The following is a 23,856-nucleotide window of genomic DNA, read 5'->3' as shown; positions in this document are numbered from 1 at the left end:
GCTTGCCAGGCTCATACGCTAAGGACAAATAGTGCTTTCAAAATGCCAAATTAATGAAGTAATATCAAGTATATTGACTTTTGTATATGAAAGTAGGGCTGCGAAACCTTAGTCCCGATTCTCAAACCGAAATTTTCGGGATTTCCAATTTCAAGACTGATTTCAAACCAAATTTTTGGGAATCCTGAAATAATTTCGGTATTTTTAGGACAGTGGGAATCCCAAAATATTGTTGGGCTTTTCGGCTATAATAACTTGGTTGTGGCTGTGCAGTGTGCAGAATAGCAAATCTGCACTACATATCTTGGCAGTGCAGTGATCAAAATTTGGCTAGGCTATAACTTGGCTGTGCATGTGCAGTGTGCAGAATAGCAAATCTGCATTGCATATCATATCTTGGCTGTGCAGTGAAGTGATCATCAAAATAAATTAACAATCTACTGCCTATTCTACTACAAATGCATGCAACAAAAATAAATTAACAAATCCAAAACCAGAGTTTACTAGGTTCCTTCAGAATTTCTTCTACGACTGACATAATTTGAGTCAAAGAAGCGGGATATGAACTTATAGTTTACATGTGTGCAAGTGTTCCCGTGAGTGAGGATCTATGCATGTGTAAACAGTTTAAAAGCACATATAATGTCATGCTTTGATGACCATTCCAGCAGCATTACGTTATGAGCAAAATTTCTTTTACCTTGTAAACATAACGAACTGTTCAAATCAAGGTTTCTTTTCTTGTTCTAAATAGTAAAAGAAATCATGATTTCACACCAGGAAGGATACTGAGGTGAGGTGAATGTCGAGAGACCAAGAGAGAGAGAGTCAGACAATGGGTTTGATAACTTTGATTTATATGGTTGAGATTAAATCTCAACAAAATCCAACGGCTATTAAAATTCTAAATATATATATATATATATATATTTAAAAATTAAATAATATATATATATATTTTTCGATTCCGTTTTGGATTACCGAAATCCCAAAAACTTGAGGCTGATTCCTATACCAAAATTTCGGGAATTTCAGTTTGGAATTTTTTCGGTTCGGTTTCGGGAATTTTTCAATTCGGTTTGAAATTTTTGGGATTTTTTTCTAGCCCTATATGAAAGCGTCAGCGTGTTAATGATTTAGAATACAACCGCCGTGACCTACCTGCCGTAGGTAAGTCCTCATTGCGTGAGTATGGAAAAGGCAGTCAGATGCTATTCCATTCAGGACTTTTTCAATTGTTAAATATACCAATACCATAGATAAAGATATTTCAACTTTATCTATAAAAGTCTTTAACAAGAAAAGAAAACATAGAAAAAGTTGAATAATTGGTTTGAAATTGCATCACCACCACGGGGCTCTTTCAATTCTACTTTCTTCTGGGCCGTTTGATGGCTTAGAAGAGAGAGTAGAATTGAAAGAGCCTGTGGTGATGATGCAATTTCAAACCAATTATTCAACTTTTTCTATGCTTTCTTTTCTTGTTAAAGACTTTTATGCATAAAGTTGAAATATCTTTATCTATGGTATTGGTATATTTAACAATTCAAAAAGTAGCTTGTGACAGTGTTCCAAAAAAAAACAAAGTAGCTTGTGACTAATTAAAACAGATTTGAGTTTAGTCAATTGTTTGTTATGTCAATGTGAGATAGACATAGCTGAACATGATGAGTTATGAATCCCTAATAAAATGGCCTAAGGTCGAATATGATGTTTGTCTTTGATTGGTGTCAAGTAGCAGCGATGAATTGCAATACAAACATATACTATAATAAAACCTTCCCTCCAAGAAAACAGAGAGAGAGAGATGGCAGCACCGGAATTCAGTACATTCTCAGAAGCATTTTCAATGAAAGGAGAAGATGGCCCGACGGCTACGCGAAAAACTCTACGTTCCAGGTTCTTGAAAAATACAACTAAATCATAGTAATTATTTGTCTTTTTCAAAATGTTATTTAAAATTTTTATTTTTCCAACAACGAGTCTTTCTTGTTGAAGAAAAAAATTTAGGGTGTGAGGGTAGGAGAGGGACGACAAGAGAGAGGGCTGGTTTGGTATTGCTGTGCTTTGAAAAAAAGCTGCTGTGAGAATAAGCGGCTGTGCTGTGAGAATAAGCGGCTGTGAAATAAATCAGCAGAGTGTTTGGTAAACTTTTTTGTAAAAAAGCTTTTGGAAAAAAAAGTAGTCTGATAGTGGGTCATTTCATTAAAGGAGCACTGTAACTCCATGTGCTTTGAAAAAAAACCAGTTTTCCAAAGCTACAAATAGCAGCTTCAGCTTTTTCCTTTGATTTCAGCTTATTCTCACAGCAGCTTCCAAAATAAGCCCTTTTTTTCAGTTTACCAAACACCTAAAACCCTCACAGCTTTTTTTCATAGGTGTTTTTTTTTTAAACACCTCACTCCCAAACTAGGTCAGAGAAGAAATGTCTCGGATGTCTGAATTGCTTTTTCTCCCATGTGACCTTAGCTTTTATTATTTTATACTAAAACATGGACTTTTCTTGCCCTACAACAAGTAATACAAGTTATAAAGGGAATTGTTCCAAAATCTTATTTGAATTATACTCTTAAATTACACAATCACATTCCTAAACAATATTAACTACAACATTTCTTTATACATATTTATTTAAAGAATATCAAAGTTTTGTTTCTAATTAACTTTTCCTTCCTGTGTGGAATTGACTTCTAATTAGTTGGATTTGGAATTGTTGCAAATACTAGTCATATCCTACACAAGTTATGAAAATAATTGTTTTTCAACATTGAGTCTTTTTTTTTTCTTCTTATTTTGTTGTAAGTTCTCTGATGTTGGAGGTGGAATTGGGAGTTGGAATCCTTGATGTCGTAACGAATTTCTGTACAATGCAGCAATGGTGGAGCCACCCACAAGATTAAGGTGGGCTATAATCCAGGGAAGTTTTATGTAAAGGTAGTGTAATTCATGCAGTCATTTTTACTTTTTACACAGTTTTCTCAATTTTTGGTTGTCGGATAGAATGAATCGATGATGATCAATAATAAAAAAATTAATAAGGGTGTGTTGGAGATAAAAATGAATGTGTGAATAACATTATTCTTTTGTAAACTCATGCTTATAGCTCACTCAATTTCAATACAGGTTGTTATTTAATGTATATTAGTCGAGGATAGGTAATAAATAATAAGTTTTATGCAAAAAAATTAAAAATTAATTCTATCTCCCATCCCACTTTAGCCTATTTGTAAAAGAAAAAGATCATTTACCTTATGCGATTTAGCCTTTGTGCTTCTTATTCAAGAAAAGAAAATTAATTTTTTTAAATCCACAATGAAATTCCTATATCCGCATTTCCTTACTTTCCGTTGCGATTTTTCAATGAAGTCACTTTTGGTATGTTCTTAATCTCTTTATTTACTTATTCTTGATTTAATTAGTAGGTTAAATATTTATATGATCCTTGAATTTATCGGTTAGGTTATGATTTTGAGAATAATTTATATTCTATTATTATTCTTTTATATTGATAATTATATAATTTTATATGAGTAAAAAAATAAAAATATAATTGTACAGTACTAATTTCAGCTAGCCCAAAAAAAAAAAAAAAAAATCCTAACTCCCTTGCAATGCAGTTCATTATTAATATGACCATACTTCAATTCTATGATTGTTGACATCTGATTGATATGGTAACGTCAGCATAATCATAACTTCCAAAGATTTTTTTCTTTCTAAATTTAATTGATCAGATTTGTGTGGACTTGAACAGTACTATTGACAAAGTCTTCTTTCCATTCATTGACTATTGACTGGTATACAAGCACCAAACGCTATGTACACCAGTGGGCCGCCTTTGTTGAAGCTCAAAGGGACTTATTATTTTAGAGATATTTATCTTACAAAGAAAAATATAACGTAGTAAAAATTGATAGGTAAAAGAAAAAGGAACGCTCAAAACATTACGCAAAGATTTTTTGCATTGCAACAAAGACCACATAATTTGCAGCTTCTTGATCTTTCTTTAGCTTAAATATTTTAGGTGGCTAACCAAACTTATAATGCTGGAATTTTCCAACTACTACTATCGACATAACTTACTAGAATTTAGCATTTGCACACATTGGCTTTGGACGACCACTTGTCTTGGATCAAGACAAGATTACAATTCAACAGCCTTCAGTCAGCAAACCGTGTGCAAGCAGACACGTGGTTACCATTCGTGTTCCAGTCACAATGAAAAATTTGTCATGAGAGAGAAAGAGGAGTGAGCCGCCTTCAGTCAGCAGGTCTACTCATGACACTATAAATGACTTACAACTATTCACACTCCTAAAGAGAGAAACTGAGAAATGGCTGCAGCTGAGGCGGAAACCAGTATGTCCGCCGAAGCATATCCGATGAAAGGCGGAGACGGCCCCAACAGCTATGCTAAAAACTCTGCTTACCAGGTTCTTATATGCTTAAAACTTAAGCTTTACTAGTTTATAATAATTTATTACATATTTAAATAAGATCTGACGGCTGTAATCCATCACTGCCAACTCTAAAATTGTTGTTTCCTTACTAAAACTAAAGGGTAATTTAGAGCTGTTTGGTATTTTGTTAAAAAAAAAAAATGGACTTGTGAAGTTTGGACGGCGAAATCCAAAGGCGCTGGTGGCGGAGATTGACGTCGATTTCTTGGGGTTTCTCAAATTTGTTTGGGATATGACAGAGAGATCTTAAAAACTCTTGACACTGTGGACCTTAAAAAATTCTCACTTTTTTTTTCTGCTTTCAAGAAGTGAGGCTTTTTCTTGAGTTAGTTTGTAGTTGTGTTCTTTGTGTAGGCGTTCTAGGATTCATACATCTGATCCCACCTAGTAGAATAAATGGAATAAAGCTTTGTTGTTGCTGTAGTTTTTAGTTGTGTTCTTCAGAATAAATCTACCTAACAAGAATTATTACTGTAAGCAAATGAAATTCAAGGTGTTGGATCTTCTCTACTAATCAAAAGAACATGCACAATCTTTCCTTGTTCAGAGAGGAGTAGTGGATGCTGCCCAACAACTTATAAGCAGGGCAATTGCAGAAAATCTTGACGTCGAGATGTTACCTTCTTCGAACACCTTTTGCATTGCAGATTTGGGTTGTTCTATCGGGCCAAATACGTTTATTGCGGTTCAAAACATACTTGAAGCTGTAGAAATCAAGTATCAAGGCCAAGGCTTGAATTCGCATATCCCGGAATTTCATGTTTTCTTTAATGATCACACTCTAAACGATTTTAACACGCTCTTCCAATCCCTCCCTACGAGCAGGCGATACTATGCTGCAGGCGTACCCGGTTCTTTCTACGTTCGTGTATTTCCTAATGCTTCCATTCACTTTTTTCACTCTTCTTGTGCCCTTCAATGGCTTTCTAGAGTGCCGAAAGAGGTAGTGGACAGAAACAGCCCTGCGTGGAACAAAGGACGAATCGTTTATTCAAATTCCACTGATGAAGTCATAAGGGCTTATGAAGCTCAACATGCTGAGGACATGGAATGTTTCCTGCATGCCAGGGCACAAGAGATTGCGAATGGAGGATTGATGGTGCTCATCATTCCAGGACGCCCGAATGGTACCCCTCATTCGCTTTCTTCGGTAAACCAGGCTCATCAACTTCTCGGGTCTTGCCTCATGGACCTGGCTATGAAGGTAAGAAAATGACCCCCTGCTCTAAGTTTAATTATAGAACACGCAAAGTATCAGACGAAATGACTGCTATGTGTTTTTCCTTTATGCAGGGAGTAGTTCAGGAAGAAAAAGTAGATTCTTTTAATATACCTCTGTATTACATGTCTCCCCAAGAACTCGAAGCTGCTGTGGAGAAAAATGGTTGTTTTAGCGCACAGAGAATTGAAAACTTGCCTCGTGTCTCGGCACTTGACATTGTTACTAAAAATAGCCAGGTATTTGCATCTCATGTCAGAGCTGCCACGGAGGGACTCGTGAAGCAACAATTTGGAGACAATATATTAGACGAGCTCTATGACTTGTATCGCAAGAGACTTGAAGAGCAACCATCGATCTTTGAGTCTGGGAAGGCGATTAACTTTCTTGTTGTGCTTAAACGCCTGGAAATTTGATTTGAGTGACGTGTAAAATTGATAATCACTTCATGTGTCACATACTTGATCTTGTCCTACTCGATCGATCGAGCTAGTTCCTTATTATTCTTGTTATGTGTTTTTCGTTTAACAACCCTATGTACTTCATGTGTCTGGAGGAACTGGAAGCTGTTTTCGAACAAAACAGATGCTTTAGCAAAAACGTACTGAATCAAATAAGGTAATCTCACATACATTACTTTCGCACATGAAAGCGTGTTATTGATTTGGGATACAGCCACTATGACGTACAACATCTTGGTCTTTTTCGGTTGTACTTCTACAGTATTTCTTAATTGATTTTACTTTGTCTTTGATTGGTGTCAACTAGTACTGATTGACTGCAATACAAATATACCAATATAAAATCCCCCTCCTCCAAGAAAACACCGAGAGAGAGAGAGAGAGAGAGAGAGAGAGAGAGAGAGAGAGAGAGAGAGAGAGAGGCCTTCAGTCAGCAGGCCTACTCATGATACTGTAAATGACTTACAACCCCTCACACTCCTAAAGAGAGAAATTGAGAGATGGCTGCAGCCGAGGAGGAAACCAGTAACTCCGTCGAAGCCTATCCGATGAAAGGCGGAGACGGTCCCAACAGCTATGCAAACAACTCTACTTACCAGGTTTTTATATACGAGCAACTCCACCCATTGAGCCCTCCCCCCTAGCAATCCACTATTCAATCCACCCTATTGAACAGTAACTGCTTTAAATAAATAGTAATTATCATTAATGAACAGTAATTGTCATTTACATCTCCACCCTTGGAACCCTCCCCCTTGGCAATAAGCAATAAAAATAATAGTTTTTTATGTTTGTTTAAATAATAAAAAATTACAAAAGCTATCTCTCTCTCTCTCTCTGACACAAAAAAAATAAAAAATTACAAAACCCTCGGGCCACAGGCCCGTCGACTCCCCACTCCCCCTTCGCTCGACCTCCCACCCTCACTCGGGCCCTTCCCCGCTGGATTTGCTCCCACCGGCCCGAGGGCCCTTTCTCCTCGCCTGACGCCCGAGCAACCAGCAAGGCTGGAGTTGCTCTACTAGTTTATAAGAACTTGTTACACATTAAATAAGATCTGACTGCTGTAATCCAACAGTCTAAAATTGTTGTTTCCTTACTAAAATTAAAGGGTGATTCAGAGCCTGTTTGGTATTTTGTTTAAAAAATTGGACTTGCAAAGTTTGAAATGGAAACTAGTCCACTGTGAGCCACCTCCAGATCCTGACCATAGCGGCCGCGGACGGCAAAATTCAAAGCTCGTGGCGGAGATTGTGCTTGATTTCTTAAACTTTTTTTTTTTTTTTTCCTTATGTTCTCAAGAGGTAAGGCTTTTTCTTGAGTTAGTTTCGATAGTGTTCTTAATACAAAACCGAGCCTAGTGGCGTTTTAGAATTCATATAATTGACTCCCGTTTTTTAGAGAAACATCTATCAGGCGCTTCAAAAAGCACTTCCAAGTGCTTTTCTAGGAAGTACTTAGATTTGTAATAAATATGTTAACATGCTTATTATAAAAGTATTCTAACTTACGAGCGCAAGTGCTTTTTAGAGAAGCGATCCCAAACAAGTCTTAAGGTATTTGTCTTGTTATTTTAAGCTGGTGACTAATTGACCTTGGTATTTTCTTGTTTCTCAAGAAACTCGTGGAATCCTCTTCCGTTCTCGAATCAAAGAAATCTGCTAGCGTGTTTGTCGTTTGAACATTTGAAGCTCCTCCGAAAGAATTTTAATTTGTAGTTTGAATAAGGAAGATCGTGATTAAGTACTTTTCCCACAATTTTCTCACTAGCCAAACAGAATTTCAGAGCTGAATACAAACCAACTTAATGAGTAAAGGTAGTAACCTACCTACTTTGTTGAGAGCCGAGGATGAAGGATCGACCTTCAGCCTTTCGAGAAAGAAACCCTAGAAGCAGCTGAAGCTGTGGACCGACACAGGATGAAGAAAACCTTTGGATTTGAAATTTGACGTTTCATTTGAAATTTGGCCTAGAATTCATGTCGGATATAACCGACATGAATGCTAGAATTTCTGGCCCAGCCCGGAGCTAGCTGGCTGGCTGAATTGGACCAGCCGGTTGGCCTTTTGGCCCTTTCAGATTTTGTGGAGTCCACGAGCCCTTTGGCCTAGCCTTCGGTTGGAAACGGTTTTCGGACTATTTTCGGCTATTTGGACCTCTAGACCCTTCAGTTTAAGATGACCTTACAGTGATGGGAGAGCCCGTGTTAAGGACCCTCTGACATCTAACGAGCCCTTCGATTCCATCCATGGCAATGGTTCTCACCATGTTCTCACCAAGGTGCTGAGCCACCTCGAGCACCAATCGGATCGAGTTATCCAGGTCCTCGAGAGCCCTGATGATCGGCAGCAACCCCTCGTCGAACCTAACATCGACGACGGCTCCGATCACCTGGCAGACCTTGCCTACGGCGTCCTTTCCGGTGAAATCATCTGTGATTTTTCCACTCACCTACGGCATAGCAGGCGTAGGAGGCGCGGTGGCTGCTGCGGCTGGTGACGTCGAGTAGTAGGCGGCGCGCAAAATGAGGTACCCCGCGGGCCGCGTGAGGGGGGATATGGGGGCTGTGGGTCTAGTGGCGGAGGCAGTGCGGCAGAGAGAGGTGCGGAGGAGAGTGGAAAGGAGCTTGCGGGAGGAGGACATTATGGTGTTTTGGTAATTTTGATCCGAAATGAAGGTTGTTTTCTTTTGTTTTTGTGAAGGGTCAGTTGGCAGGAGCGTCGCTCATTGGGTGATCGCCACCTGTGGTGGTGTGGTTGGGCGGAGGACGCGGAAGAAACGGAGAGGCAGAGTAACAGAGTGTGAGAGAGTGAAAGTGAGAAGTATGTGGATTTTTAACGTCACTCCTTACCTGGAATTTTGGTGTTCGTTTTACTTTTTTAACAATATGCGTCCACAATTTCGTTGAATTTAACCACGTGGCTTATCGACCATCACGGTGGTTCAGCTGGGGACTACTTTTAGATTCATAATTCACACAACATGTCTTAAATTCGATTCTTGGTATTTGTGAATCACAGAATAATGGTTAGAAAATGTTGAAATCTCTCTATAAGTCTTCCAAACTTACAAAAAGGTGGACTGTTGCAACGAAATCACAGACTAATCCCCTATTAAAGAAAAGAAAACCACGTGACTCATCAATTCAACCTTTTGAGATTATGTATTTAATTTTTATTTAAAATATATAAAGGGGATTTATTAAGTTTTAAATTGGACTGGAATTTAATTCGAATTCGTTTTTACGAGAATTGAATTTATTACTTTTCATTTACAAATAAAAAAAAAGAGTAATGTTAGAGAGATTAAATTTGTAAAGTAAGTAATGTGTCACGAATAGAAATAAGTACATTTATCAACGCTTAAGTAATAAACAAATTATCAACTTTCATGACATTTAGTTTCTAAAATTTAATCTTTTTAGTATTACTCTAAAAAGAAACATCCCTAACCGTAGTCACAAGAGTGAAAGTGTGTACGTGTCATTCATACAATTTTTCATTCTTAAAATTTGAATATAATTGTTAATTTTAAATAATTGATTTAAAATATAAAAAGTGAATGAATGGATTAGCAGGACCCAAAAGAGGAAGGAGTTGCACGGTAGCCCACAGGCGCATAGAGAATGACAGCAGCAATGGCCTCACACACAGTCACAGCAGTCTCCTCCTCCTTGATTATGCCTCTCAATTCTTCTCAATCATTTCTCAGACCCTCAAATCTCCCCCTCCAAAGCCCACCTCAATCCAACCCCACACATCGCAATCCCATCCTCAAATTTCCCACCACTAGAACCAGAGCAACCGTTGACGGCGGCGAACAAAGCGCCACCGCCGCACCTGTGCTTGTCCAGGAACCGCCGCAGCCCACCAAAGTATGCTTTTTCTCATTGTTTTTTCCTTTGGAAAAATTAGCTAAAATCGTTTTTGATGGATTGCATCTAGTAGAAAAACTTAAGAAGTGCTTCTTGATTGAAGAAGCACTTCTTGGGGAAGCACATACTAGTGAAAGAAGTTATATTTTGATAATTTGATTAAGTTATGGTGTTATTGTTTGGTTAAGGAAGTGGAGGAGAGTGTGAAATTGCTCAAGAATGCCGCTAAAACAAGACGGGTTGCGAAGGAGAAGGTCCTGTCAGCTCTATCGGTCATTGAGAAGGGAAAGCTCGAGCCTTCCGGGTTTCTTAATACGCTGGGCGGAACAGAATCCCCGGGGAGAACATGGATGCTCATATTTACTGCTGAGGTTAGTATAAAGCTTTCACCTTTTCCATAACCATGTTCAATTTTTCACCTTTAATCTGAGAAATGAGAGCATTATTTGGTTTTTGTTGTATTTGCAGAAGGAATTGAAGGGCGGTCGCTACTTCCCTATTACCGCAGTTCAGCGATTTGATGCTGCTGTAAGTCTTTTTATCTGTGTTTCGATCACTGGTGCCTAAATTTTGTAGTGAGCCATTTCTTTGCTGAAGTTGCCTGGATATTATTGTTGTTCAAAACTAAATAGGAGCTCTTAGAAGCTCTCATCGTTGATAATTATCGAAACGTAGGCATGAGTAGCATTTTCCTCGTTGCATTTCAACTTTTGAGACTAACAAATGTCTGTCGGGGTTATCAGGGAAAGAGAATTGAGAACGGAGTGTATTTTGGGTCATTTGGATGCTTAACATTTGAAGGAAGATTTTCCTGGAAGAAGAGAATACTAGCCTTCATCTTTGAGTCCATCCGGATAAAAATTGGACCTTTGAAAACCCTAGAGATCGGTCTAGGCCAGAAAGACGACAGAGAGCCTAGCACGAAGGATCCATTCTTTATATGGTTTTACATTGATGAGGAACTAGCAGTTGGCCGAGGCAAAAGTGGGGGGACTGCTTTCTGGTGCCGTTGTCGCCGTGTTATAACTTAATTTCTATTTCAGTCAAATACAGATGTTGGATTCAGTTTTACGGATCATATTATACATACACATACCTATATCGGGAAATATCAAGGCTATGTGATGCTTCGTTTACATTATTTTAAGCCGAATCTGGGACCATTTTATTTTAGGTGTTTCTTCTTTGGCATCATTCGGCTTTCTGGCGATCCCGGTTGTAATTGATTAGATCTTCTGCCGTCGGAATACTCCCTTTGATTATTGGAATTTCAGTGAATCTCTGTGCCCATTCATGAAGAAATGGCAACTCCTTCGTGTCAAACAGCTTTATGCCTTCAGATTCTTCTAAGAACTTGAGCCAGTTAGGTAAAGTACCCACCACTAAGTCCAGGAAACCAATGATTTCTCCTCCGAAGAATTTCTTGCCTTCGATGAGCTTGTTCAGAACTTCGAGTGATTCTCGTGCTGCCTCCAAGGATTTCTCTTGTTCATGCCCCTTTGTACGGCTAGCAGTCCATGCACTGATCACACACTGCATTCCGTAGTGTTTGAAAAGCTCATTAGCTTCTTTTTTCAATACATGTATGTATAATTACATGTACAAGCATTCATATATATATATATATATATAGAGAGAGAGAGAGAGAGAGTGCAGTGTGAATGTTGTTGTTTACCTTCTCGTCAACATACTTTGCCCAAAATCGCGCCTTTGCTTTTTCGAATGGATCTTCTGGCAACAGTGGGTTCTCTCTCCATGTTTCATCTATGTACTCAAGGATGACAAGGGACTCTGCAACTGGTTTTTCGCCGTGCACAAGAACGGGGACTTTCTTATGGACAGGATTATACCGAAGGAGCAGGTGACTCTTGTTTCTCAAATCTTCTTCAATGTACTCGTACGCTATCCCCTTGTGCTTCAGCGCCCATTCAATTCTGCAGCAAAAAAGACTCAGAGAGGCTCCGATCACCTTAACATCTCCCATTTTGAAGTCTGCGAATTCTGAAATCGAAAGTTTTCAATCTCTTGAAGCATTGGCCTGAGCTTTATAGAGGCGGGATTTCGCAAAGCGTCACATTTCTTGCAGAGAAAGTTGCAAGTCAGTCAACTCTCTTGTTTATTAGTCAAAAGTATTGTTTAGTCTTGGATGAACTTTAATCTCACCTGATGTGTTGAACTTTCAAACTAAGGATAGAATTTGTTTCTTGCATCATGACCATTTGATCCCCTCTTCTAGAAATGTAGTGATGTATGTGAGGTTCGTGTCGAAGAAAATTAAGCGCACGCGCACGATTACGCTAAGTTTTGACAAGGTTCTAAAAGATGCTAGGTTCTAGTCGGGCGGTAAGTTGAGGTCTAGTGCCTAAACGGCTAGGCGGGGTCTAGGCAGGTGCCTAGGCAGACTAGTCGGATTTAAGTAAATTATTATATTTCGTGTAAATAAGTGTTTGTTTATATTGAAAATATATATATTTTCATTATAAACTACAAAATAAAATGACATATATATTATGAAGTATTGAAACATAATGAAAACATAGGGAATAAGCATATAATGTGTGTTCATTTAACTATTTAGCAAGTTTCTTACAATTTATTGAAAAAAATAAAATACAAAATGAAAGTTATCTATTTTCTATCTAAGCGAGTCGCAACCTAAGCGGGTGCCTAGGCAGGTTTGGGTGGGCTACACGGATGCCTCATCAAGTCTAGGTGCCCTTTCTTAATTTTCAAACGTCTAGACATTAATCGGGGCAGTGGCCAGCCGCCTAGCACCTAGGCGGTGATTTTTAGAACAATGAGTTTCAATATAAGGTTAGTTTTTTTTTTTTTTTGTCAAATCAATATAAGGTTAGTTGTTTACAGCTTCTTGTACTAATTTGCATTACTATCAGCTTCTTCTTGAATAGCAATTTTGCTATGATATGCATTTTGTACCTGCTCTCTGCGGTTCATTAAACTTGCCTTAGAACCGAGCAGCGAGTTTGGAAGATCATCTAAATTGTTCCCTCCACATCAGAAATTCGGAGTTGTTTCAATACAATGTGGTGCTGCAACGTAATGACTGTTTCGATTTAGTACATAATAGTTGTCCTGTCACGCGATAAAATTAACTGAATTTCTCTTCGTTATTTCATTTATTGTAGCAAATACAGAGACGACAACAAGACTCAATCAAACAGTAATCAGATTCGGAGGTGAAGAGATGGAGTGCGAAATCATGGTTTGTTGGCGGATAAGGAACGCATGTAACCGATCATAAATCGGAGGTAGGTGACCAATGCTTCTTTAGCCGGAATGCATTCTTCAATGAGTGGAGTGTGGATGAAATTCTGACCCCATTGGTGGAGAGACGGAAACATCTCTGCTTCAGGTACCTTGTTGCCTCCAGCTTCTTCCATAGCACTTATCCAGTGAGGTATCCATCCCAATACCAAATCTAGATACCCTATTTGTTCGCCGCCGAAAAACTTCTTCCCTTCGATCTGCTTCTCAACAAGCGCTAGTGATTCTAATGCAGATTCTTTCGCCTTCTCCTGCGCTTCGCCTTCTCCCGTGCAAGCTGTCCACACCGAAAGCACAAGCTGGAACATGAGCATGTACAAGAAAATTAGTATCGAGCCGGGAAAGCTTAAGAGATTCTCAATCAACCATATAGGATCAAACACAGGCCGTCTGCACTCAAAACTGAATATGTTAACGGAGTGTTAAATTCACTAGCCGCACACAAAAAGCATAGTTGTGTCACTTGCATACATGTTTTGCACAAAAGGGGTACCTTTTCATCGTTGAATTTAGCCCAAAAACGAGCTGTGGCTCGGTCATATGGGTCGCGAGGCAGCAACGGGTGCTCCTTCCATGTATCCTCGATGTACTCGAGGATCACAAGTGACTCGACGATGACGTTTTCACCGTGCACGAGCACCGGCACCTTCTTGTAGATGGGGTTGTACTTGAGGAGCAGGGGACTCTTGTTTGCTAAATCTTCTAATATGAACTCATACTCCACACCCTTGAGCTTCAATGCCCACTGAATCCTAGCACAGAAAACGCTTCCTTCTGTTGCAAACAGCTTCACGACCCCCATTTTCTACCTCCACAGCTTTCAAATTTGTGCCTTGGCAACTTTTCTTTATAGAGGGAGAGGAAAACACTCTTCGACTCGTCAGCTTCTTGTGCACATATAATATTATTGTTTTGACAATGGAGAGAGAAAAATCAAACTCAGACGTGCATGCAGACGTAAATACACTCGTAATCACTTGGAAAGGAATCATCTCCTTATCCTGCCACCAAATCTACCAAGTCCTGGAATCCAGACTTTTGAAATTTGATCAAACAACTGCAAACATGGAGTTTCTTTAAAAGTTATAATAACTGTAGCAGTTAGATCAAATTTCAACGGTTTGGATCTCCGAACTTGGTGGATTTGGTGGAAAGAATCCGGAGAAAATCATTTTCCCTCAATTTTTTTTTTTGTCAAAATATCGATTGGATATTATCGTTTATCAACATATTATTCATTTACACGTGAAACATAATAAAAGATTGCAACGTATTGTTCACAACTCACTTTTACTTTCTAAATATTTGTTAATTTTAGTCATTGATCTTCTTTAATTTATTCAATCCAACGATCAAAAATTAAAAAGACGTTTTAAAAATAAAAAACTAGATGTGTCTACAACATTACCTAACATATATTAACATATATTAAAGCTACAAGGAGTGAGCACCCCTAAGTTGACCAAACAAAAAAAATGGTTAGCGAGACCAATATAAAGGTATCAACCACTCCATCATGACATCATCACTTACGCACATACGGGCACGTCGAGCGGGTAGTCGGGTCTAAAGGGTTACATATCAGTGACCCGAAAAGGTTTGGATATAATCGTGGGCTTCCCTCGGCCCAAGACCAAATTGTAATATAGAGCGAGTCAAAAGTCTAAAACACCCCCAAATAATCTTCAAAATTAAAAAGTGAACCACTCCAATTAAAAGCAGAAATAAAAAAATAAAAATAAAAAAGTTAAATTGGCGTTTGCTTCTACACGCTCTCTGTCTCTCTCTCTCTCTCTCTCTTTGGGCTTCAACGGCTTTCTCGTCTGCGCAAATTTTTAAAACCCTAAAGAATTTTCCCGAGAAAATGATTTTCCCGGAAAATTCCAAATTGTGAATGGAAGATTCACCGATAAACCTCACTTGAAAAACGTAAATTGAACAAAAATTTCAGTGAGGTGATAAGTCGGAGAGCGACAATGGCAGAGGTCGATCTGACGAAGAAAGTGGCGGATAGGTATCTGAAGCGCGAGGTTCTTGGTGAAGGTACCTATGGAGTCGTCTACAAAGCCATCGATACGAAGGTAAAAGCCCTATCATTCGTGGAATTTTTGTCAATTTTTGAGGATTTCTTTTGCTTTGTGTAGTCTTTCGAGTTTCTGGGTTGTGAATTTTTCGTGTTTGTGTGTGTGTGTGTCTGTGGAATTGGTTTTAGGACTTGTTTGTTTGCTGAGAAAATTGAGCTCTGAATCTGAAAATAACTTCCCCTTTTTGGATGGAATATGAATGTTTTTACGTGTGAGGGCGAAGTCCTGGGACATTATAGCTTCAAGTTTTTTTTTTTTTTTCTAACTTTTCGCTATACGTAAATGGGTTGCAATTGGTTTTGGTGCAGACGTTGAATACTTAATCGCCTTTGAAATGGAGTTCTTTAACACAATATTGCATATACTTATGTTGTAAGAAAAAAAGGAAATTGTTGTTGTAACCCATAATATGAGAATGGTTTTTCACTTTCTAAGCTACCAAATGAGCAACTAACGAATCGGTGATATTTTGAAGTGGTTTAAAGTTTTCTTTTCTTTTGCTTATGACCGAATGTACCATAATAAGTTTGATGAGTGATCTCTATCGATTCTGATTTTGGTTCCAATACATTCCTTGTGCAGACGGGACAGACGGTTGCTATTAAAAAAATTCGTCTTGGGAAGCAAAAGGAAGGGGTGAATTTCACAGCACTTAGAGAAATTAAACTGCTTAAAGAGCTGAAGGATCCGAACATTATTGAGTTGATTGAAGCATTCCCGCATAAAGGAAACTTGCATCTTGTATTTGAGTTCATGGAGACGGACCTTGAAGCTGTTATACGTGACCGGAATATATTTTTATCACCAGCTGACATAAAGTCATATCTTCAGATGACTTTAAAAGGACTTGCTGTTTGCCACAAGAAATGGGTTTTACACAGGTAGTCGTTTTGCGTCTAGAAGCTTTCTTTATAGATCCTTATTTGGTTGTTATTATTTGTCTGAGATGTGTGCTAAACTGCTAATTGTGCTTTGCAGGGATATGAAGCCTAACAACTTGTTGATAGGATCTAACGGGCAGCTTAAACTGGCAGATTTTGGTTTAGCACGAATATTTGGGAGCCCAGATCGCAGGTTCACTCATCAGGTATGTTTCCCCTTGACTTGATGGTATTTGAGTTAGATCTCTTAACGTATAATTCTATGCTTTTTACTGAAAGCAAACCTACTGAAGTTCCACTGCTTGTCCTTTGCACTGTGAGTTTGGTTTAATGCCAGCATTCACTTGTCTTAGAAACCTTCTCTCCATGGTGGTATTGGTTGTTATACTTCTCCATGTGAGAGATAAAACAAGTCTGGTGGGTATTAGAATGAAACACTTTTGAAATGGCCTTAAGAAATTAAGACTCCTATCTTAATAATTTTCCAATATATTGTACAACCATGAGTGTATATGACCCTTTTTACCTTAAATTATTAATAGACTGTGTATCTGCTTTGGAAATTATGTTCAAATATCTGACAATTTGGCGAATTCCTTCAAAGTCTACAAAGATGGTGTTTAATTTATATACCACTAAAAAGTGCATTTCTTTCAATGATTTGCATGCTTTTAGGTTCAGGCTCTTTATAACATCTTAACACATATGAATAGGTTTTTGCCCGTTGGTATAGAGCACCTGAGTTGTTATTTGGCACCAAGCAATATGGACCTGGGGTAGATGTTTGGGCTGCAGCTTGTATATTCGCTGAACTTCTCCTACGCAGACCCTTTTTGCAGGTAAATCCATATTTCATAATCGTAATGAAACTCTTTTTATGTGGTACACCTTTCCATTAGCCAATATGTTTTTTAACATTTACAAAATGCTAGTTTGTCCTTTACTTCCCTGTGACTCTTACTGTTGTGGTTTTCGTTTTCTGTGTGGCTTACGTGTTCATGTTTTCAAATTCTTATTACAAGTACTCGTTTCTAGGAGTGGGCAAAAAACAAAATGACTTTGTTTGATATTATTTACACCAAGAGAAAAATCCTGTATTGGGTTATATCTTCGTGTGCTCATTTTAATAGCCACCTTTAATTGCGTCTCACTCTTGAGATTTTACTTTACTACACATTTCTGTCATTTCTTCTGAATGCTTGTCCAGTTAAAATTAAGTATGGTTCTCACTAGCTAATATTTTACTGACTTCTTTAATAAATCAATTTTGAGCACCTTTGCTGAATAGCATGAATCTGCTCACTTTTTATCTGTATATCAAGTTCTAACTCGTCAGGTGATATATTGCAATGGTTTGTCATGTGTAATTCTGTTATTGCTCTCCATGGGCTGTGCATAAATAAAGTTTATACTGGGTGCACCTTTTTCTAATAATATATTGGTTTCATTTGAGTATTTAATAGGGATCAAGTGATATTGATCAACTAGGAAAGATTTTTGCGGCTTTTGGGACTCCAACACCTTCTCAGTGGCCTGATATGGTATACCTCCCGGATTATGTGGAATACCAATATGTTCCAGCACCCCCTTTGCGTTCATTGTTTCCAGTGGCTAGTGATGATGCCCTAGATTTGTTAGCGAAGATGTTTACCTATGACCCCAAAGCTAGAATATCCGTACAGCAGGCATTAGAGCACAGGTATCAGACTCTAGCTATTCAATTGGGTATCTACACTTTATGGTTTTCTCTTTCCATTCTGTGTGTGATCTCTGTGGTACTCTTTAGGTACTTTACATCTGCGCCTCTTCCTACATATCCAGATAAGCTTCCTAGACCTGCTCCAAAGCGGGAGTCTAAGGGTTCAGATTTTAATCCAAATGATGGTCCTACTGTGTTATCACCTCCACGAAAATCAAGGAGAGTGATGCCAGAGCGTGATGGTTTTGAAGGAAATTCACACGTTGATAAGATTGATGATCGTTTTGGTGAAGCCAGACATGCTGCTGGTGAAAATACAAGCAGGAATGAACCGGTGCCAATGTCAGTTGATTTTTCTATCTTTGGAGCAAAACCTCCAAATAGACCTACAATTAATAGGTAATCCACTTTTTTTTTCTTTTTTTCTTTGGATTCTGAATTTAGCATGGTCTCTCTTGGAATGATGGAATCACACGTTCCATGTGTATGCCAGTTTGTGTTTGCTGTGTGACCGAGTAGAGTGTGGATTTTTTATTGTTTTGTTTCCTCTTCTGCAGTGCTGACAGAACACATCTAAAGAGGAAACTAGATCTTGAATTTCAACTGCCTGAATAAGAACATTCTATGCACAGAATCATATACCGTATTTGTTTGAAAGATGTAAGATTGCGGGTCTCACATTAATGAGGTATGTTGCTAATGTTCGAAGTATGTCTTGATACGCAGTAGTATTCGTTTCATTTTATACATCTGCTTTCAAGGTTTTCAATGGCTTTCGTATGTTGAGATTACAGGGGTGAGATAACATTCGGTGAAGTCGAAGATAATCATGATGCAGATAATTATGTTTGGAGGCATACAAATAATTTGATGATATTAAACCGAAAATTTGTACCTAGCCCATGTAAGGCTAAATTTTGAGAGCTTTTTGTGTTGTGTTGCTACATTATTTTCGGTGTCGAATTGTTGTGGGTAATTACTGATTGGGTGCCAACATTCATACTGTTATCGAACTTACATACGTTGTATTTTTTAAGATGAAAGACAATGTAATGGATTCATGTTGCCTTTTTTATTCTTGATGATGGGTGTGGTGTGATTGAACATTTCAGGAAGAATTGCACCAAGACAAAAATGGATAATGACACTTATGCTAAAAAATGCTTATATTAGAAGCACATAGTAGAATCTCTTTCAAAAAGCACTGGAAGCACTTTCAAGTCACCAGAAGCGCATAAACTTAGAAGCACTTTTATCTTTTCCCTTGCCAAACATGTCCAAAAACGCTTTTGGAGATCTAAAAATGCTATTAGTTATTTTAATGACACTTTTATGCAAGATGGTCTAGCGACACTGGGGACCATTTTGTTGAAAGAGGAACTAAGTTTAAATCTCATAGATGATAGTTGATATAAGAAAAAGTAAGCAATGAATTAGGGTCTCACCTTCTTTTAATTTTTTATTATATATATATATATATATATATATATATATATATATATAAGAAAACCTTGACAGTACGAGAGAAATTTTATTGATAACGAAGAAAAAAAAGTTACAGCTAGTGGACATAAATATAACCCATCATAATACAAACAAAAAAAGATAAAAAATACATGACAAAAATGGGACATAAACTACTCCTTTAGGATCGAAAACAATAAAAATACAGGGTAGAGGAAGGGAGGAAGTTTTTGGTTTTTTTTTTTTTTTTTCTTTTGGGAGGGGATGGGGAGGGGTGATATAAAACCTAACCCCCTTTAAAGGCAAACTAAAAGGTCTAAATTAAGAAAGCCAACATAGTCTAAGAACAAACCAGGATGAACCACCAACAGAGAGGAATCATGCCATACTAAAGTTGAAGAAGGCAAACCCTTGTTAGCAAAATTGTCCTAGAACAACATTTACTTCGCGAAATATGTGAGAGACATGGAAAAATTATCTTCCAAACATGGTCCAAACAAATAGGCAATTGCGTACGAAGAGGCTAAAAATGATTAAAATCAGCGGATTGGAGAACAGTAACACTATAAGAATCACTATCCAACCAAATATAATGCTAACCAAATTCTAACCAATAATAATTGCTAATAATTAAAAAAAAAATAGAGAGTTGCTACAAGTCTCCATTAATCGAATAAAATTTAATCAATTACTTATTAAAGTGACAAACCAATATTTGGACTTCGAATGAGAGCTACATTTAGTATTACAACAACAATACAAGGCAAATGAACAAGTGTTATCTAATCAACATTTGACGCGACAATCTCTCCATCAACTGTAACCTTGCTGACATGAACGATCTTCAACCAATCTGCACCTTCTTTTCCTTTGCATCTTTCACTCAACTTCGAGCACCCGTCGACCTTCAGCTCTCTCAATGCACCGAGGAGATGCATCCCCTCCGGCAAGCTCGACAGCTGAGGGCAGTATTCGATCACTAGATGTTCCAGCAACTTGAAGGTTTGCAGCCACTCCGGCAGTTCCTTGAGGCCCTCGCAGTTCTTGATACTTAAGCTCTGTAGAGTGTCTGTAGACTCTTTAAGCCAAGGGGGAAGAGCCTCTAAATGCGAGACTGAAACCGATCGAAGATCGCGAATGCCTTCTCCCGACCTCATCAAGTCAAGATTTACGCAGTCGGAGATGGCTAAAGCCTTTAACGCTGTCAGGTTTTCCAAGTCACCTGGCAATGACTCTAGACTTTGACAGTTGCTTATAACCAGCACTCGGAGGTTTGTGAGGCGCTGCATCATTTCGCCGAAAGATACAAGATGACTGCAGCTGTCGACCTGTAAAAATCGAAGAGAGGTGAGGCGTTCAATTCCTTCTGGCATAACCGTCTGATTTGTTGTCAGCACCAATGTTCTGAGGTTGATCAGGTTCCCTATGTCTCTCGGCAGCTTCTTGAGTTTCTCACAATTAGTAAGTAGTAGGGTCTGCAAGTTTAGCAGCCTGCAAATGGAACCCGGAAGCTTTTGCATGCTAGGATTTTTGGACAAGTTGAGATATCTCAGGCCACTCAAGTTGCCAACAGAACCCGGCAACTCCTCAAAAGTTGAACCTCTAAGATCGAGCACCCGTAGGTACTTGAATTTCAGGATGCAAGATTTCAACACAGATTTGTTGGAGAATCCTTCATGTCCTGGAATTGGAAATAGAATGGTCCAAACTTTCTGCAACTGAAGAAAGAACTCAGGAACTCGTTCCCCTTTCTTGGTGGGTAAGTCATCCCTTGACATTGACACATGCCGAACCCTTTTACAAGTATCGGGGTTAGGACGGAAATTTATGGAAGAGCACTCTAGTTTTGACACTGAAATAGCTAAATCATGGACAAGATTATGCATTTTAAATACTATGAAATCAATCGAATCTTCCTCTATTTCAAATAAGAATCTCGAACCTAATTGCCTGATGTAGTCTAGGCCAATCTCTTCCAACTCTTGGTCTCCTTTAGATCTTGTTGGATTAGAGGATTGCAGGAAGCCTTGTGCCATCCATAGCGAAACCAAATCTGTACTTTGGAACACATAGTCTTTCGGGAACAGTGAACAAATGGCGAAACAAGGCTTCAAGTAGGGCGGCAATGCATCGTAGCTTAACTTCAGTGCAGGTAGAATGTCTTCGTTTCCCTGGTCCAATGTCCATATGTCACTGTCTCTGACTTTGGACCAAACCTGTTTCTCCCTTTTTGAATGCAGTAGGCTCCCTAGTGTGGTTACCGCTAGAGGAACCCCACCGCATTTATCTGCAATACTTTCCGCAATCTCCATCAAGTGTTGATAGCGTTGCTCCTCACCTTTTTGACCAAATGCCCGTCTTATAAGCAAAGACTTGCAAACCTTGAGAGGAAGACCTTTTAGTTGATGCACTCTCGCGGAGCTCATCAACGAAGCAACTGATTCACTGCGAGTTGTTACGATGACTTTACTCCCCTCGGCTCCAACATTTAATAGAGCTTTCATATCAAACCACTTTGCGGATGTTACTCCGACATGAGCCTTGTCCCAAACATCGTCCAACACCAACAGAAACTGCTTATCCCTCAGAGCGTCTTGCAACTTTTTCTGCATTTGGTCTAAGCTTTCATGATCACCACAGTTTTGGTTAGTTGCTGAAGTAAGAATGTCATGAACCAATCTTTTGTGATCAAAGTGGTCCGAAACACACACCCACATTCTCATGTCGAAGTTTCTGACAACCCGATGATCATTATACACCAATTTAGCAAGAGTGGTCTTGCCTATGCCTCCTAATCCGATAATGGATATAACAGAAACATGCTCGGGGGCACCGCCACTTGCTTCCTTCAGGTTCAAGTTCAAGAGATGGATGATAACCTGTTTCTTATCATCCTCTCTTCCAATAACATCATATGGCTGCACAAAAGAGTGAGTCTCCCTCTTTATGTGCACAACCTGCCAATCTCCAACTCGTTCCACAAGATGAAAGCGAGATTTTTCATCTCCCATGTCATCTAACCTTTCTCTAATTTCTTTGATCTTATGCCCCATAATGAAGTTAAACATGATAGGATTCCAGCGCGAAAAGAATATGCATACCTTTCCTTTGATACTCCCGCCAGGGACCAGCATTTTCATCTGCATTTCTTGGAATGCAAACTCATCGAGCACGTCATCTATGTCGTAGCAAGCATCTTTGAGCCTTCCTAACCATTGGGTTAGAAGGGGTTCCTTCCTCTGCCTTTCCTCAGCGTCCACGATCAACAGTTTGATGTGGGAAAAGGTATTCCGAAGCCTTTTTAGCTCCTCTTCGACACCCCATGCCAAGCAAACTTCTTGGTAAGCAAAGGAAGCCAGCCCTGCCATGACACTTTCGGCAATGGTAGACACGAATTCCGCCATGATGATTCCGATTTCCGAAGGAGGAAAGAGAGTTTTAGTATGTATCAATATATAAGTTTTGATGAATGGAAATGTACGGATTTACTTGGGATTTTATAGCAACTTGGGTTTGCATCTAGAATTTCTTTCAAGTTTGCAGCATAAGGATTAAAGCACTCAAAGTATATATTCTTAATACCAAAAATGCAATGCTTTGAGTGGGAAAATAGTACAATTGATGTTCATTTCTTGTTCTTTGCTAATTCCATCCTCATTCTTTGGTAAAAACCGCAAGCAATCGTAGTTTTGATCGAATTTGGGAGATGCTATTCTTGTTCATAAACCGAAAAGAAAACGCATATTTTGAATCGTTTTAGCAAAAATGAATTCCTTGTAGGATAGGAATATATTCTTGAATTTCTTCGTAAGCAAGAAAGATTTTATTCAGCCTAATTGCAGTTTACAATTTTAACTAACTTCATGATACTGTACCAAATTGAGCCATATATTAATCAGCTGCATCTTCAAGCCTCAGTATCCACTGCCAGTAATGGTAATAAAGACCGTAAAACTGAGAAGTACGATTGTCAAGCATATCGAGTTGCACCACCTTTGACACTGCCAAGAATTTTCCAAGGTGTATTCGTTACACGTTAGCACCTAGTATATGTGGAATCTATTGTCAATCGTAGTTCAGCTTCATGACACTATGTCCACATGAACTGTTGAGTCGGACACTCTTTCTGTAGCTTTATTTGCCTAACCAAAACCAAAAATAGATTAGAAATAATCACACATTATGAAGAGGAAAAGTATAATTTGTGTTCCGATCGATAGATTGATTGATTGACTGATAGAGAAAGAGAGAATGCAACCTGTTTCTCCCAGTTTGTGCGTATGGTTACGATAAGAAGCAACAACACTTGCACAATCAGTGCACAGATGATCCCCAGCCAAAGCCCCTATGCAAAACAGTTTGACAGACAGTTATATAGAAGGGAAGGAAGAAAAGACAACCGAAAAACCCTTTTCTCTCGGTCATTTT

The 23,856-nt window shown here is 38.6% G+C and overlaps 6 protein-coding genes across 6 annotated transcripts; 3 read left to right on the top strand and 3 right to left on the bottom strand.

Annotated features, from left to right (window-relative positions):
- Window positions 1–4,036: 4,036 nt before the first annotated feature.
- LOC103427148 (loganic acid O-methyltransferase-like) lies at window positions 4,037–6,182 on the top strand. The gene is made up of 3 exons (XM_029092755.2): window positions 4,037–4,433; window positions 5,008–5,664; window positions 5,754–6,182. Exons 1-3 carry the CDS (start codon window positions 4,335–4,337, stop codon window positions 6,093–6,095), a joined length of 1,098 nt encoding a protein of 365 aa, XP_028948588.1. The 5' UTR covers window positions 4,037–4,334; the 3' UTR covers window positions 6,096–6,182.
- Window positions 6,183–9,680: 3,498 nt separating this feature from the next.
- On the top strand, window positions 9,681–11,156 carry LOC103428552 (uncharacterized). Its single transcript, XM_008366667.4, has 4 exons — window positions 9,681–10,015; window positions 10,204–10,386; window positions 10,484–10,543; window positions 10,759–11,156. The coding sequence occupies exons 1-4, from the start codon at window positions 9,767–9,769 to the stop codon at window positions 11,044–11,046; spliced, it is 780 nt and encodes a 259-aa protein (XP_008364889.2). The 5' UTR covers window positions 9,681–9,766; the 3' UTR covers window positions 11,047–11,156.
- LOC103428553 (glutathione transferase GST 23-like) lies at window positions 11,034–12,221 on the bottom strand. The gene is made up of 2 exons (XM_008366668.4): window positions 11,691–12,221; window positions 11,034–11,548 (listed from the first exon to the last, which is right to left on the bottom strand). The coding sequence occupies exons 1-2, from the start codon at window positions 11,997–11,999 to the stop codon at window positions 11,207–11,209; spliced, it is 651 nt and encodes a 216-aa protein (XP_008364890.2). The 5' UTR covers window positions 12,000–12,221; the 3' UTR covers window positions 11,034–11,206.
- A 903-nt stretch (window positions 12,222–13,124) lies between these two features.
- LOC103427104 (glutathione S-transferase U8-like) lies at window positions 13,125–14,143 on the bottom strand. Its single transcript, XM_008365179.4, has 2 exons — window positions 13,794–14,143; window positions 13,125–13,599 (listed from the first exon to the last, which is right to left on the bottom strand). The coding sequence occupies exons 1-2, from the start codon at window positions 14,100–14,102 to the stop codon at window positions 13,234–13,236; spliced, it is 675 nt and encodes a 224-aa protein (XP_008363401.2). The 5' UTR covers window positions 14,103–14,143; the 3' UTR covers window positions 13,125–13,233.
- Window positions 14,144–14,239: 96 nt separating this feature from the next.
- Window positions 14,240–19,039, top strand: LOC103415531 (cyclin-dependent kinase D-3-like). The gene is made up of 8 exons (XM_008353854.4): window positions 14,240–15,381; window positions 15,967–16,265; window positions 16,363–16,471; window positions 16,979–17,104; window positions 17,729–17,964; window positions 18,052–18,363; window positions 18,522–18,652; window positions 18,759–19,039. Exons 1-7 carry the CDS (start codon window positions 15,277–15,279, stop codon window positions 18,577–18,579), a joined length of 1,245 nt encoding a protein of 414 aa, XP_008352076.3. The 5' UTR covers window positions 14,240–15,276; the 3' UTR covers window positions 18,580–18,652; window positions 18,759–19,039.
- A 1,038-nt stretch (window positions 19,040–20,077) lies between these two features.
- On the bottom strand, window positions 20,078–23,830 carry LOC103424875 (putative disease resistance protein RGA3). Its single transcript, XM_008362961.3, has 2 exons — window positions 23,687–23,830; window positions 20,078–23,570 (listed from the first exon to the last, which is right to left on the bottom strand). The coding sequence occupies exon 2, from the start codon at window positions 22,830–22,832 to the stop codon at window positions 20,211–20,213; it is 2,622 nt and encodes an 873-aa protein (XP_008361183.2). The 5' UTR covers window positions 22,833–23,570; window positions 23,687–23,830; the 3' UTR covers window positions 20,078–20,210.
- Between the last annotated feature and the right edge of the window lie 26 nt (window positions 23,831–23,856).

This window comes from Malus domestica, chromosome 14 (assembly GCF_042453785.1).
Source record: "Malus domestica chromosome 14, GDT2T_hap1".
Lineage (NCBI taxonomy): Eukaryota > Viridiplantae > Streptophyta > Magnoliopsida > Rosales > Rosaceae > Malus > Malus domestica.
This window is presented reverse-complemented; position numbering and strand designations above follow the sequence as displayed.

What these genes read in the sequence shown, in the direction of transcription:
- LOC103415531 (XM_008353854.4), top strand. Translation starts at nt 15,277, where the DNA reads ATGGCAGAGGTCGATCTGACGAAGAAAGTGGCGGATAGGTATCTGAAG. An exon ending in AAGAAATGGGTTTTACACAG is followed by an intron (nt 16,266 to 16,362) that starts GTAGTCGTTTTG and finishes TGTGCTTTGCAG; the next exon opens with GGATATGAAGCCTAACAACT. An exon ending in AATAGACCTACAATTAATAG is followed by an intron (nt 18,364 to 18,521) that starts GTAATCCACTTT and finishes CCTCTTCTGCAG; the next exon opens with TGCTGACAGAACACATCTAA.
- LOC103427148 (XM_029092755.2), top strand. Translation starts at nt 4,335, where the DNA reads ATGGCTGCAGCTGAGGCGGAAACCAGTATGTCCGCCGAAGCATATCCG. An exon ending in CTAAAAACTCTGCTTACCAG is followed by an intron (nt 4,434 to 5,007) that starts GTTCTTATATGC and finishes TTCCTTGTTCAG; the next exon opens with AGAGGAGTAGTGGATGCTGC. An exon ending in TCATGGACCTGGCTATGAAG is followed by an intron (nt 5,665 to 5,753) that starts GTAAGAAAATGA and finishes TCCTTTATGCAG; the next exon opens with GGAGTAGTTCAGGAAGAAAA.
- LOC103428552 (XM_008366667.4), top strand. Translation starts at nt 9,767, where the DNA reads ATGACAGCAGCAATGGCCTCACACACAGTCACAGCAGTCTCCTCCTCC. An exon ending in AACCGCCGCAGCCCACCAAA is followed by an intron (nt 10,016 to 10,203) that starts GTATGCTTTTTC and finishes TGTTTGGTTAAG; the next exon opens with GAAGTGGAGGAGAGTGTGAA. An exon ending in TTCAGCGATTTGATGCTGCT is followed by an intron (nt 10,544 to 10,758) that starts GTAAGTCTTTTT and finishes CGGGGTTATCAG; the next exon opens with GGAAAGAGAATTGAGAACGG.
- LOC103427104 (XM_008365179.4), bottom strand. Translation starts at nt 14,102, where the DNA reads ATGGGGGTCGTGAAGCTGTTTGCAACAGAAGGAAGCGTTTTCTGTGCT. An exon ending in CTAAATTCAACGATGAAAAG is followed by an intron (nt 13,600 to 13,793) that starts GTACCCCTTTTG and finishes CTCATGTTCCAG; the next exon opens with CTTGTGCTTTCGGTGTGGAC.
- LOC103424875 (XM_008362961.3), bottom strand. Translation starts at nt 22,832, where the DNA reads ATGGCGGAATTCGTGTCTACCATTGCCGAAAGTGTCATGGCAGGGCTG.
- LOC103428553 (XM_008366668.4), bottom strand. Translation starts at nt 11,999, where the DNA reads ATGGGAGATGTTAAGGTGATCGGAGCCTCTCTGAGTCTTTTTTGCTGC. An exon ending in CAAAGTATGTTGACGAGAAG is followed by an intron (nt 11,549 to 11,690) that starts GTAAACAACAAC and finishes TACGGAATGCAG; the next exon opens with TGTGTGATCAGTGCATGGAC.